The sequence below is a fragment of the Drosophila grimshawi genome, unplaced genomic scaffold (genome assembly GCF_018153295.1).
Source record: "Drosophila grimshawi isolate 15287-2541.00 unplaced genomic scaffold, ASM1815329v1 contig_44, whole genome shotgun sequence".
Lineage (NCBI taxonomy): Eukaryota > Metazoa > Arthropoda > Insecta > Diptera > Drosophilidae > Drosophila > Drosophila grimshawi.
The window spans coordinates 10230931-10244424 of NW_025063240.1; the positions used below are offsets into that span (position 1 = coordinate 10230931).

General features: G+C 40.5%; 3 protein-coding genes across 5 annotated transcripts in view; all 3 read right to left on the bottom strand.

Moving 5' to 3' along the window:
• The window catches only part of LOC6557733 (four and a half LIM domains protein 2), a 58448-nt gene extending 49425 nt beyond the window's left edge, over positions 1–9023 (bottom strand). The window contains exons 1-2 of the mRNA XM_043215297.1: positions 8908–9023; positions 7737–7939 (exon numbers count right to left, since the gene is read on the bottom strand). Coding sequence (XP_043071232.1) covers positions 7737–7814 — 78 coding nt within the window. The 5' untranslated portion in view covers positions 7815–7939; positions 8908–9023. The remainder of the gene's footprint in view (positions 1–7736; positions 7940–8907) is intronic.
• A 484-nt stretch (positions 9024–9507) lies between these two features.
• On the bottom strand, positions 9508–11450 carry LOC6558442 (coiled-coil domain-containing protein 22 homolog). The gene has a single exon (XM_001984634.2). The coding sequence runs from the start codon at positions 11358–11360 to the stop codon at positions 9696–9698; it is 1665 nt and encodes a 554-aa protein (XP_001984670.1). The 5' UTR covers positions 11361–11450; the 3' UTR covers positions 9508–9695.
• Positions 11451–11755: 305 nt separating this feature from the next.
• Positions 11756–13028, bottom strand: LOC6558654 (probable E3 ubiquitin-protein ligase sinah). Of its 3 annotated transcripts, XM_032740569.1 has the most exons (3): positions 12884–12996; positions 12601–12823; positions 11756–12534 (listed from the first exon to the last, which is right to left on the bottom strand). In XM_032740569.1, exons 2-3 carry the CDS (start codon positions 12811–12813, stop codon positions 11866–11868), a joined length of 882 nt encoding a protein of 293 aa, XP_032596460.1. In that variant the 5' UTR covers positions 12814–12823; positions 12884–12996; the 3' UTR covers positions 11756–11865. The 3 variants fall into 3 exon arrangements, with proteins under 3 accessions (XP_032596460.1, XP_032596455.1, XP_001984669.1); XM_032740564.1 differs by having other exon boundaries at positions 11756–12823; positions 12884–13028; XM_001984633.2 differs by having other exon boundaries at positions 11756–12817.
• Positions 13029–13494: the final 466 nt, after the last annotated feature.

The window sequence follows — 13494 nt, forward strand, 5'->3', positions numbered from 1 at the left end:
GACGACCACGACGACCAAGAATAAATCGAATTGGTTGAATTTGTTGAATTTGTGTGTGCTTGCCACATGCTCCACACAGCAGTCGGTCAAATACCACGCACCAAAGAATTATTACCATGCCAGAATGTTTATTACGAATAATAGAAATATTTGCAATAAATTTGTTTATGCGAATTTCTTAAATTTTTCCTTATGCTTCGAATAATAATGCAAACTCTGATGGGCTGCAAATATAATTAATTGTATACAATCTACACTAAAGTAGTAATAAACAAATTATGCAAAGAGTTTAGATATTTATTCGTAAGGATGAATATTCACCATACACACACACACACACACAAAACACATCAGTTCTATTCATAACTATAAATGTAGCCTTCCAAATTGTAGCAATTTGCTCAAAAGGCCATCAGCCTGTATCCTTAAGTGGGATACGAGGATCCCAAAACAAATTTAGGGCATTGCATGTTATTTATTCATTTGTGTGAGTGCAAAGGCCGCAATAAAATCTAAGTGTATCCCTTGAGATACAATTGTATCTCTTCGTTCGTCTCAACGATAATCGGCCAATGAACATTTGACACATTCGTAATGCATTTCTACGGCTACCACCCAACACGAGGCACATGTGGCAAGCATTTACGATTGCGAATAGCATTATTTATCAGCTATTTAGTCATAGCCATCCAGCACATAAATTGACAGCTGCTGGTGCCAATGTCAGCCAACAAAAGCCAGCAGTAGATATTCCCATACATGCCCCTCAATCAACAACAAGAACAACAATGGCAACAACAAGCCAATGACACAAATAAGCCAAATCATGGGTGGGTGTTGAAATTGAAAATTGTGAATGGCGAATATTGTCGCTGCTTTTGTTGTTGCTGTGCGATTGTTATTGCAATCGATTGTTGATATTTATGTGCACATTTAGCACAATTAAAAATTAACTCACACACGCACACACACACGCACAAATGACACACACACACACAGAGACAACAATGCTTGGAATGAAGCAATAAATGAAACCAAAAATCAAACACACGCCACATTGAACCATAATCTGACTGCGCTCCAAGGAAGTGGGCGAGCGTGTTTTTACAGTTATGAGCAGCGGGCCGGCTGCACAGCTGGCCAGTCAACCAGACAACCAGTCCACCGGTCCACCAGCCAGCCAGCCAGCCAGTCAGTTAGATAGCCAGCCAGTCAGTTGGTCTCCATGGGCCACCGCCGAGGCCATCACAGCGACAACCATTGCTACTGCCTCTGCCTACAATGCTGCTGACTCTGACTCTCGACTCTTACTCTCAGCAGGCAGCAACAACAGCAGCAGAGGCAGCAACAACTATAAACGTGACCGGTTGCCGGCGGTGCACGTAGCCGGCGCACAAAATAGACCATTGTACCACAGCTTTGCCAGCATGCGAGGGTGGTTTCATAAATCACGTGGAAACACCACATAAAGGGAATTCAAAAGTTGTTCTGGGAATTAGATATAGGTCTAACCACATTTTTTACGGCAACTCTCTTTAATTGCCGTTGCCAGGTGTGGGCAGTGGGGAGAACAGCCCCTCCCACAACATTTGAACTTTAAATAGACGTAACCAAAAATTCCAACTTTACTTCCCTTAGCCAAAAACATAGGCGAGAACATGTTGATTAAGTTTAAGGCTCGAAACGCGCTTCTGGCTCGATTTTCATATTAAAATTATTACTTTTATCTCTTGTCTCTCTGAATTATAATCACTTTAACGAACCTACCAACTTTTATATATGTATGCAATTAGTGTAAAGTTTTAATGATAGATTTTCCCTTTTTTATTTCTAATAGTTTATGTGTCAAAATTAAAAAAAAACTTAACAAGCATCGCAGCAATAAAATATCAAATTATAAGATATACTTAAATACTATAAATTCTGATTCAAGTACAAAATTATTTGACATATTTAATCTTCTTGTATATTTCACACAGTCAATTTTTGGCTAACAGAAAACGGCTAAGTCTGCCTAAATAGATACATATGTATCGCAGACAGGTAAGATCTTCCAGTTTGTGGTAAACAGAACCACCCTCGTATAGACCTCTTATCTACATAGGTGCCAAGTGGCACGCATGACGAGAGCTTTGCAACTCGCTGTGGAGTTGGGGGCACCCGGTTGCTAGTTGCTAGTTGCCAGTTGCCAGTTGCCCGATAGCCCGTTGCCCGCTGATCGTTGCCCGTTGCCCGTTGCCCGCGCCTCATGTCGTGGGTCTCATGACTGTTTTATTTGAATTTTGGAGAAAGGCCATATGGCGTGTTTTAATGGGGGAGGGAAGGAGATGGCGCAGCGGCAGCAGGGGCAGCTGCAACAAACTGCAGACACTCGAATCGCTGTTGAGTTGTTGCCTGCTTCGAGTGTTGTTCGAGTAGTTGGACCGTTAACGAAATCAAACAATTTTTGTTGTTGTTGTTATATTTCTACTTCTCTGTCGTTGCCCAGTTAACGATAGCGATGACGTCGAATTTTATTTTTACCAACGATATAAATTTGTTTAATTTACTTATTGGCAAACATAACTCGTTTCCTTTACGTTATCTCGGCGAAACTTTGGCAATTATCAAAAACCACAGCGAACACAGCAAATCGAAAAATGAAAAGAAAACAATTTACGCACATTTATTATTAGACTTTGAAGATGTGGTCGAAAGTATCACACAACTTTTGCCAGTTTCACATGAAAACGAGTCTGGTTTTCAGGCTATGGCCATGCTTATTACAGATCATTATAGATCATTACTCCATAAGCGGCTGCAAGTTAATCTTTTGACACAAATTACTAGAAACTTTACACAAAGAAACAAAAATCAGTTCAGTTTCGATAGAGTTATTCCGAATTTTTGGGCAGAGTATCTAAATATCGGTTGCTGTCGCTATTTCGGACAGCAATCAGTTGGCGTTGAATTCGCAAAATTGAAAGCAAAACAAATCGCGGGAATTATCAACAATGAACAGAAATTTATATATATATATGTAGGTCTCATAAAATGTTTGACTAATGCTAATTGATGCGATTCAGCTTTGGGGTTATGTGAGTTTAGTATTCTCGACTAACGATTCAAGCAATACTTTTGCTGAATTTAACACAAATGTTGCTATTTATAATGTTTATATTCAACTTAAAAGCGTCTAAAAATAACCAAAACGATGCAATAAACTTACTTTATTTGACCAGCTGTTGAAAAATGCACGCATTAAAGTCAACATAAATTAAATTAACAATATCGCAATATTCATATGAACTGGGCGCTGTCCGCGGGTGGCACGCATATCGCATGCCACCGGCCACGCCCCCACACTACACGAAACGGACACCAAACCAACTTGTGATGTGTATTTTAAAGAGCGGCTCAACTATCAAATATATGTTGTTTATAGTAAAAAAAGAAACATGAGAAAAAACAGAGCAAAAAAATTTAAAAATAGTATTTTAGATAATTTAAATAATATTTATTTAAAATTGAAAAAAGAATTTACAAAACTTTTGAGCAAATCGTTGTCAAATCCCTTATCAGATTCCCATAAAGTATTTAAATTTTACACAGCTTCAGTTAATGAATTCTTAAATTGATACAATTTAAAGTTTTTGAACTGAGAACCTTGTTAATTTTTAATGAACGACTAAAATTCTTGAATTTTCGGCACACGCACATCGCTAAGACAAACACTGGGTGGGGGAATGGTGGTTTTGGAGTTGCCACTGCTGTTGCCGACCAGTCGATGTTCGTGCCACCATCTCGTTGCGCAAACACAGTGCCACATGATATGACGGGCACAGCGGAGTTGGGCAAAAGCCAGTGGCCACCACCTGGCCACTACCTGGCCAACCTGGCCAAGCTGGCCAACCTTGTGTGCAAAGTGGAAAAGGTGCGCTGCAGCCGGTGCCACCCAGTGCGTATCTTTCAATGTAGTTTAACTAACACACCCATGGGAAATATAACAGCGACACGCAACAATTACCAGGCCCAGTAGATGATTATGCTGATGGGCTGATGGGCAACGGGGACTCGACTCCATTTGCCCGCCCGACTGTCGACTGCCTGTCACGATGCCTCTGCCACCATTTAGATTGGACGCCAAAACGGGTGTTAAATTTTGGTATACGTATTCCTATTCCTATTTCTATTCGTGTTCGTGTTCGTACTCGTATTCGTATTCATTTTGAACGGCACGTTTTTACGAAGGTCCCAAACCCAAAATTGGTAGCACAGAGTGTGAACAAAACTCAGAGCAATTTCAGCTAGCTGCTGCTGCTGCTGTTGCTGCTGCTGCTGCTTCAAGTCAAATTGACCGGGACTATGAAAACTAATAATGCTATTAAAAAGTTGACAAAGTTGACAAAGTTGTCAATTGTCAGCCGTAACTCAACAAGTGCAAGGCTTTTAAAACGCAAATCAGCTTGAAACTGGCACATAGATATATAGATATATATGCATATTCATATTAATCAAGTGGTATTTAGTTAAGTGTAGTTGGTTAGCCGCAAAACGCGCAATAGTCATTTAAGCTGGTAAGTATTTGAAATACGTCTTTCTCATCTCAACTCGCCTCGTCTCGCCACGTCTCGTTGCGCCTTATCTCGTCCCAAATATGAGCTGTGTGTTCTGTGCTTTGCTGTGTGTTCTTTGAGTCTTGTGAAATGGATGCTGCATGCTGATGACTCAGTTATTGTTGGGGTTTATAGTTTTCAACAGAAATGCCGACAAGAGCCGAATACAAACAAGAAGAAGACGCAGAAAGTCCCGCAAGCCACATAAAAACACCAATTCCCAAGTAGCGAGCAGCAAGCAGCGGCAGAAATTGAAAGTTGCAGGAACTGACTGATGCATCTCGACTGAGTGGAGAGTGTGGAGTGTGGAAAGGGGAAAGAGAACCAGAACGAGAGCTGAACGATGATGCACCATTAAAACGGGAAAGACCAACAGTAAATGTGTAGCTAAGCGAGTGCTTGACTACAAAATACCCAAAATGAGACAAATCTGTGTTTGCAAATCAGCATTCGGTGTGAAGCTGTGCAAAGATTTGCATCAAGTTCAACGTCTTATCAACTGTGGACAGATTCATATTAAAAAAAAACGGAAAGATCTCCAACTGTTTATTGTCTTAGATCTTGTCTATTATAAAATGCATATCTTTTATTTATTTATTTACAGCTTTAAACATATATTATTTCCTAATTAAGTGTATATTTAACATAAAAGAACTTCCACAGTATACCTTCCAAATATAAGTATATGTATTATATATTAATACTTCCAATTGGATATACTAATCAATTTGAATTGTAATATTAAACATTCCTTTGGTCATCTCATAAATCCCAGTTGTAAAACTGTGTATTCCTCTAAGGATTGTCTGGTTTTTTCCTTACACAATACTGAGTATAGCCGTATGGAGTATGGGGGAAAGGGTTTGTCGTAAGTACTTCAAATGAGTCAATTACTTAAGCTGCATAAGGAATCAAAAATCGTAGCTTTAGCGCCTCGACAAGCGATACAATCAAATTGCCATTAAATTAATATTATTATTATTATTATTGCCGGCTCATTACGCTCGTGTGACTTTTGCGTACAAGTATTATATATATATATATATATATATATATATATATATATATATATATGCATATTATATATATATAAAGCGCGATTCTGGTTCGGGTTCGGTAAGCAGTTTTGTTGTTGTTGTGGTTGGTGTTGCTGTTGCTGTTGCTGTTGTTGTTGTTCTTGTTTTCAGTAGGTTCTGCGATGATCTCATCGATTGCATCAGATTTCGCACGGCCTGTCGTTATGTGGCGCACAATTTAAACTGAAATTCTTGTTGATGGTTTTCCCTCTTCTTCTTTTTTTTGTTGTTCTCTCTTTTATTATTATTTTATTTTGTTTTTTGGTTGGTTTTCTAAAACACATATGCAGCATATTCAAAATTAGCTGTTAGCACGACAGTGATGATGACGATGACATAAAACATACAAAAAAAAAAACCTCCTCACAGCGAATCGCATTAAAGGCGCGCCAAAAGAGCCAGCTAACAAATTTTTGTTATTGCTTTCATGGCCAATGCCATCAAATTTTGTTGCATTGGCCGTTGAGCCATAGAAATGAAAACAGAAGAAACACACCCAATACACATGCAAAAATAACTCCAAACGGAGGCACACAGGTATTTCACAAAAGACCAACAAATTCGTTCAGCGTGTGCAGCAAATTGAGTGATCTGATACCAAGTTCAAATGAAATTAACACTTGGCGTCGACTTCTCGAACTGGAATCGTTGCAAATCAATCAATGAACGAACCCACAAAATGCCTTGATTGGACAACATTATTTTTTAACATTTTCTTTTGACCGTCTGATATAAATATGTATAAGTATTTTAAGATATCTCCGATCAATTCTAGTGTGAAATCGAACGGACCAGAAAACATTTCAAGCCGTAAATAATGTGATTTACATATGAATATTTAACTGTAAAGCGTCGTCTAAACAACATTGAACATTCAACATTCTGAAATTCATTCGTATATTAATCGTATTATAATTTCCAACATTTTCAGCTAATAACTCGCAACGTGTTGGAATTTAGCCACAAGTCGTTCTCTGTCAACGTTTTTTTCCATTCCTTCTGGTTTATTGTATCGTATTGTTGTAACTCATTGACCTCTCTCGTTTAACTTAAAGCTGAGAATTTGAATTTGTTACTGCGTTGCTTTTGTTATTGTTTTGTTGTTGTTGTTGTTTTTTTGCATACCAAATTGACGTAAGTGCAACTGCAACGAACAAAATATACTTCATAAATAATACAATGCAGATGATCTACTTCTATTATGAAAAGGCAGCCAAGAACATCAATAACAACAACAGAAACCCATAAAATGTATTACAAATTAAGTATTTTTTTTAACTTTTGCCACAATATTCAATTACTTAATTACCCTTTTAGTCATATTTCTAGCAATGACGAAATGATTAAAAATACTTTCGTTTCATATGCAGTTGGAGAGGATTGCAGTCGTTGCCATAACTGTGTCAAAACAAGAAGAGGAAATTTGTATATCGATGATCGAATTATGGCCCTAAAATAAAACAATAAACAAAATATTTCTATATGTAAATCTGTTTGTAGAGCGCACAAATCAATGATGGCAACTGTGATCGAATAATCGACTATCAGTTAACGTCAGCTGTCAATATCTTATCAATCACATAACGATTTGAGCCACAGCAAATGCTATTTGATTAGTCAGAGCAGCCAATTCTTTTTGGTGGCATGTGATTTAGAGCACACATTGCATGGGAATAACTTCAGATCACCTGGCGGCAACTGGCTAAATTACGGCATAGGGCAGACAGATATATTTATTTGCCTAGCCGGTTACTACACATTTTTGTTTACTACACACACACACATATATATCTACATATGTTCCTTATGCTATATACATACATATATAGTTGTGTGTACATATTGCGCAAACAAATAAAATCAAACAAAAGGCCGGCAAATGTTTATGTTTTTGAGCCATGCCAAGAATACAAAGCACATTTCTATGGGATCAATCAATAAAAGCACAGGAAACACATTTAGTATCATGTACATATGTATGTAAAAAAAAAATACAAAAAAAAAAATAGCCTGAAGGTGAATTTATTTATAAACTATACCCAAAAGGGACGTAAAGATTACTCACCTTTTCTGCAAACTCCTCGCGAGGACGTCGTGAAATTGTTGGCGCATTCATCAGCTCCTTTGTGGGCGATGGTGTCATGTTTTCTGCTTAGAATTGCGAAATGCGCTTTCTATTCAATTTACGGTTATTTAATTTTTTAATATTGCTTATCGTTACACTCTCTTTTTTTTCTCTTATTTGAACACTTTCGCTCCGGTTGCGTGCTGCAAGTAAATTCAATTTGTTAAAATTGCTTATCAGTTTGGCATATTTTGTTCGCTATAAGCAAAGTTTATTGCGTATTTGCTGCAAAATGTCGCTAAACTTTTTTCTTTTTTTTTTAAATTGTTCTTCTATTTTTAATGGTGAATTGATTATGAGTTTGGTTCTTGTTGCTGGTTTATAGAGTGACGTGTGCCGTTAGACTTTTAACCGTGTTTTCATATCTATTTTTAGCTGGCCAAACACACTCGAATCCAACACCAAAGCCAAAGCCAAAGCCGAAGCCGGCCGGCTAAATGCCAATTTGGAAGCCAATTAAGTTTTTTGGCTTCTTTGCGGCGCCACGACCTTCGAGGTTTTTCCTTTTTATAATTCTAATTGAAATTCAATTGGTTAAACGTCGTTTTTATTTTTATTTCATTTTTTAATTTTTTTTTTTTTTTTTTTGTAATTATGGCTTGCAAAAGGGCTGGCGACGTCATCATCGTCGAAGCGCAACAGTTTGTTGAAGGAGAGAAACACACACACACACACAAAAACAAACACACACACACACACTCCAACTCACACAGATACACAATTGCTCGCACACAGTCACACGCAATTACACACGCGGCACACACGCACACCGGTTTAACTTGTTATCGCGGCATGCAAAAGAACCTACAACTCTAGGCCACAAACAAGTTCTGGAGCGGCACACAGGGCACGCAGCACCAACACACTAACACCAGCAACAATAGCAACAGCAGCAATAATAGCAGCCGGAGCAGCAGCAAAGAGCACCCAGCAACACCAAACAAAAAAACACAACTCAAGTGCTTTATTTTGATATGTTGTTGTCGTATTTTGTGTTTTTTTTTTTGTTTTTATTTTAGTTTAGAGAAAAACAAAACAAAACAACAACTAAAGGGAACCCTTGAGCGCACTCGGGTCCAGGCCAAGTGCCGCTGAATGCTTGAAAATTTACTTTAAATTAAAAACAAACGAAAGTAAATCAACAAAAATGAAACGAAAACACGAAAGCACGAAACACGGCCGCCAACGCGCTGTAGCTTCAAACACTTCAGAAGGCGAGCAACAACTAACAGCCGGGTCCACGGCCGGCATTTATAACTGCCGCTTTAGATTCAAAAACACACAGAGCGAGTAAAGCATGAGAGCAACTGAACACTGGCATAGCGAACTTTGAATACACTAACAATGTGCTTAAATAGATTTCCCATTTGAATTTAGAATGGCTAACACTGTTTTGCTTATACATTCAGCTAAAGCATGCATTCCCACTCTGCTAAATCTTTAATCAGCTTTAATCGGAGCACAACTTTCAATTAATATTTTTAAAAACATTGCGTATTGTTTGTTAAAGTTAAGAAGCTTGCCGCAAGAGTATACAAAGAGCGCATGCTCACGAAGAGAGCAACAGCGAGAGAGAACAATCGGCCAATAGCCCATTTACACTAGCCTGAATTGTGTTAGGTGAACAAATTTTACACTGCCCCAAAATGAATATTTATAAATGTAATATGTGAGCAATTATTATATGTGGATATATATAGTAAAAATTGAGTTGTGAAGATAATCAGGTCCGTTTTATTTGATACTTAAAAAATGCATATGTATATTGAAAATTGGCTACAAGAAACTACGCTATGCGTGAGTGATCTGTTATAATTGGCACTAATCCACAAGTAATATATTTATAAATATACTAATATCGTTATGCGAGAGAAATAACCCACAAATATCAACTATCAACTATCCAACTGTAATGGCGTTCTCTACGATGCGTATCTGTGACTGCAGCTCCTGAATATGCTGTTCAAATTTGTTGATGTCTCCAGTGATTTGTTGCAAACTGATCAACACGTTCTTCATCTTCTCGCCATCGATTTGGACTTCAAGTTCCCGGATCTCCTTGCTAACGTTGCCGGTGTTGGTGACACACTCGACCAGTTCGCTACAATGGGCATGCAACTGGGCCAACAGTTTGTAGGCCTTCTTGGCGTGCAGATCATGCTTGGCGCTCTGGAAGAGCAGATCATCCGTATAGTTGAACTGTCGCTCCAGTTGAGCGGCGACCACATTCAGCTGCTTCTGCAACTGACGCGTATCGTCCAGGACCTTGAAGATGTCGTCGCGCTGTTTGCGTATGTTGCCAATAAATTCGTGGATGCGCAGCGTGTACTCCTTGCGTGGCGCCAACTGCGATTGGTTCGCACTGCGCTGCAGTAGCTCCGCGTGCTGTTGCGTCTTGGCGAGCAGCTCCAGCTCCAGTTGCTCAATGCCCAGCCGCACGCTTTGCACCTGTTGCGTCTCCTTGGCCGACTTGAGGTTGTCAAGCGTGCTGAGCAGCGGTTTGCGATAATCCTGCCACTGCTGCGTTAATGTCTCCCTTTTAGCTTCTGTCGCATGCAGCAGTGCCTCCAATTTAGCCACATTTTGCTCCGGTTCCGCCAGCACCAGACAGCTACGCTCGTGTAGCTTGAGTACAGCTTGGATGCGATCCAATTCGGTGGCTGCAGCGGATTCACGTGCCTTCAAGCTACCCAAACTGGTATTGAGCAACTTGCGCTGCGCCAACAGTTGTTCCGAATCCAAGCGCAGCTGCTGCACTGCATCCGCCAGCGACTGCGACTCAGTAATCCTTTGGGGTTTCTCTGCGGGCAGCAGTTTCTCAACTGGACTAGGCGGCACTTGCTCCTCCCGAACCGCAGCTCCAATAACCGCCTTGGGCACCTGTTCGCTCCAACGTTCCAAATCGTTTTTGTGCACCACCGACGCAATCAGATCAAACGAGCTGCCATCGACTTGTTGAAACAGGTTTGGTGCCAGCTGCTCAAAATACTGCTGCACTTCTTTGCTGCGGTGCTCCAGATTGGCGCCGGGCACATTCAGATTGGGATGCGGCTTGAATTCAATGCACTGGCAGCTGCAACCCAATTGCCGTCGATTTGCCACCGCACGACAGAACTGGGGCACCCACGGCGACTTCAGTTGCTCGGTCAATTTCTTGCGTAGCTCACGCTGCAACAGTTCCCGGGCGCTGACTGTGTGCGCCTTGCCAGCCAGACTGTCCAGGTGCTGGCGTTCGCGTGGCAATCTCTCGATGAGAAACATCAGCAGGCGACGCAGTTCCACTGCGTTCGGGTAGAGGAATATCTGGTAGCCAATGTCACCACGATAACCGTGCTCCTTGCAGCGCTCGGCTAGTGTTGTGGCCACACTAAAACGTTGCGCCATTGCGCCACCCGGCAGGAATCGTGGCAAGTCCTCGGTCATCGTTGGATTGATTTCCAGCAGACAACTCGAAACCGCTCGAACCACTTGCTCCGGCGTGAAAGTGGAGAGTTGATCTGTTGGCTCGATGCTGGCATCGATTTGCTGCAACTGATGCATGATTATCTTGTCCACTTCATCCATTATTGCGTTGCCCACACGCCCATCAGTGAGTAAACAAAAAAACAAAACAGAAAAAACCAGATGAACTCACAAAAACCGAGTTCTGTTTTTGCTCTGCTTCTTCTTGCTCTGTTTTTTTTCTCTACAGCTGTGGGCACTCTAAGTCTTTAACAGTGCAAGAAATGTTATGTTAACAGCGCGCACTTTTGTTTGACTTTCAAATTGTCAACTCGTCAACAATTTTTCTGTTTAATGCATTTATTTTGGTACTGATCGATTTTAAAATGACTTTAAACAATTTCCTAATTATTTGGTACTTACAGATTCCTTTCTTATTAATTTGATCCTTTTATTCTATTTTTGTCATTTTACAACACTGCACGCAGCGCCAGTATTTGAAAGTAAACACAAAAATATTACTGTCTGCCAATGGCAAATGTGTCAACTTGGCGAATTTATTTAAGTGGCACTAGGAACACGAAATTTATCTCTTATCCGACAGTTATTTTTGTGGGGGAGGGGGGTGTTAGGGGTTCTTTTCTCCAGCCTTCATGATAATAATGTTGAGAGCCAAATTATTATTGTCGGCAAACAGTTTCACCGTCGACTTGTTGAGCACCAGAAAATCTTCATTTGTATACGTAACGAAACTCTGACGAATGGAGCGCGGCTTCGACTTCCAGTTGAGGGTGCGATTATTGGCCTCTAATGAAATAAAATAGTCAAATTCGGCGGCATCCCGCACAGAGCCGATCATGCGACAAGCGGCGAAATATTGCTGGCAACCCTCAGCGAGCAGCACCTTTTCCAGCGACAGGAGAAAATGCCGCCCGTGGCAGGACTGGATCATGGTCCAGTCCAGTGCGCCAGCTTGATTCACATTGGTGGCCAAAAAGATGATATCGGTGCCCTCCATGGTAATCACATTTGGATGTGTGCTAACAAAGTGCTTGTACACATCCTTCAAGGCACCCTGCCACACACACTTCTCATCCGGATAGGGGCAGAAGTACGGCCGGAAATCGCAGTCGTTTTCGTGCGACCGCTTATCCGTATATGAGAGACACATGCGGCAGCCGTACAACGCATGCTTGCAGGGAAATATCAGTTTGGAGCCAACCTTCTCCATGGCCAGATTACGTATATTGCACAACGTCACCCGACAAACGGGACACACTGTCAACTTGTTGCGGCACTGCGAACAGATGAGATGACCGCGCGAACATTGCATTATCGGTGGCATCATATAGCCAAAGCATACCGGGCACTCCAGCAGGGAGACAAGAAATTCTCTGGTTGCTGTATCTTTTGGTTTATCGCAGTCGCCAATGCTGCCGCCAACGCTGCAGCCACTTTTTTCCATCAACTGATCAAGCGGTGTCTCCTGCTCCGGATTGTCCTGATCCTTGGGCAATGCCACTGCCGCTGTCTGCGGTATAACCTCTGTGGACGGTCGCTCGAGACGTGGTTGCATTTTGCTGTCGCTAACAAATATGTTAATGTTTTATTATTGTTTGCACTAAAATTGTTGCAATTGCATTTACCTGGGAGGAATTGGGTGGGGAAGGGGATCTATCAAAATAAACAACCGAAAGTTTTTGTGTTAATTTTTCGCACAATTGCCAATTTAGGTTTGTCTAAAAGATCGTTAAAATAGAGAGTAGAAATACTGAAATTTGTTCGTGTGATTGTGGCAAAGGTTCCATTTGAAATGGCCAGGCCTGCTCCAATCTTAATTACACATATATTTGGGCATGATACACTTTTCAAAGTAGCAAGGCAAAAGACCTCCAAAAGGATAGGGTTTCTCCTTCCCCAAATCTTTACCTATCAAGCATCAAATTCAAGCGAACAAGCTGGAAAAAATGCGCTGATCAAGAATATATATATTTTGTATGGGATAGGACACAACTTCATTATATTCTCACTATCCATTTTGAAGATCTCAATATATTTTGTGATTTTCAACAGATATATTTCAAATTATGCCAGTTCATCATTTGTAGCTCAAATAATCAGTAGTTTTCTCAGTTTGGTTTATTGAAAAGACTTTTCCTTTTACTAATCACTTTTATTTTTCATCATCTGTAGTTTTTGTTAAATGTATCTGTGTGTGTGTGTGTTGTTGTGTGTGTGTGTGTGTGTTTGTTGTTAA

Excerpts from the sequence above, each read along its gene's own strand:
- LOC6558654 (XM_032740564.1), bottom strand. The coding sequence starts at position 12,813 with ATGCAACCACGTCTCGAGCGACCGTCCACAGAGGTTATACCGCAGACA.
- LOC6558442 (XM_001984634.2), bottom strand. The coding sequence starts at position 11,360 with ATGGATGAAGTGGACAAGATAATCATGCATCAGTTGCAGCAAATCGAT.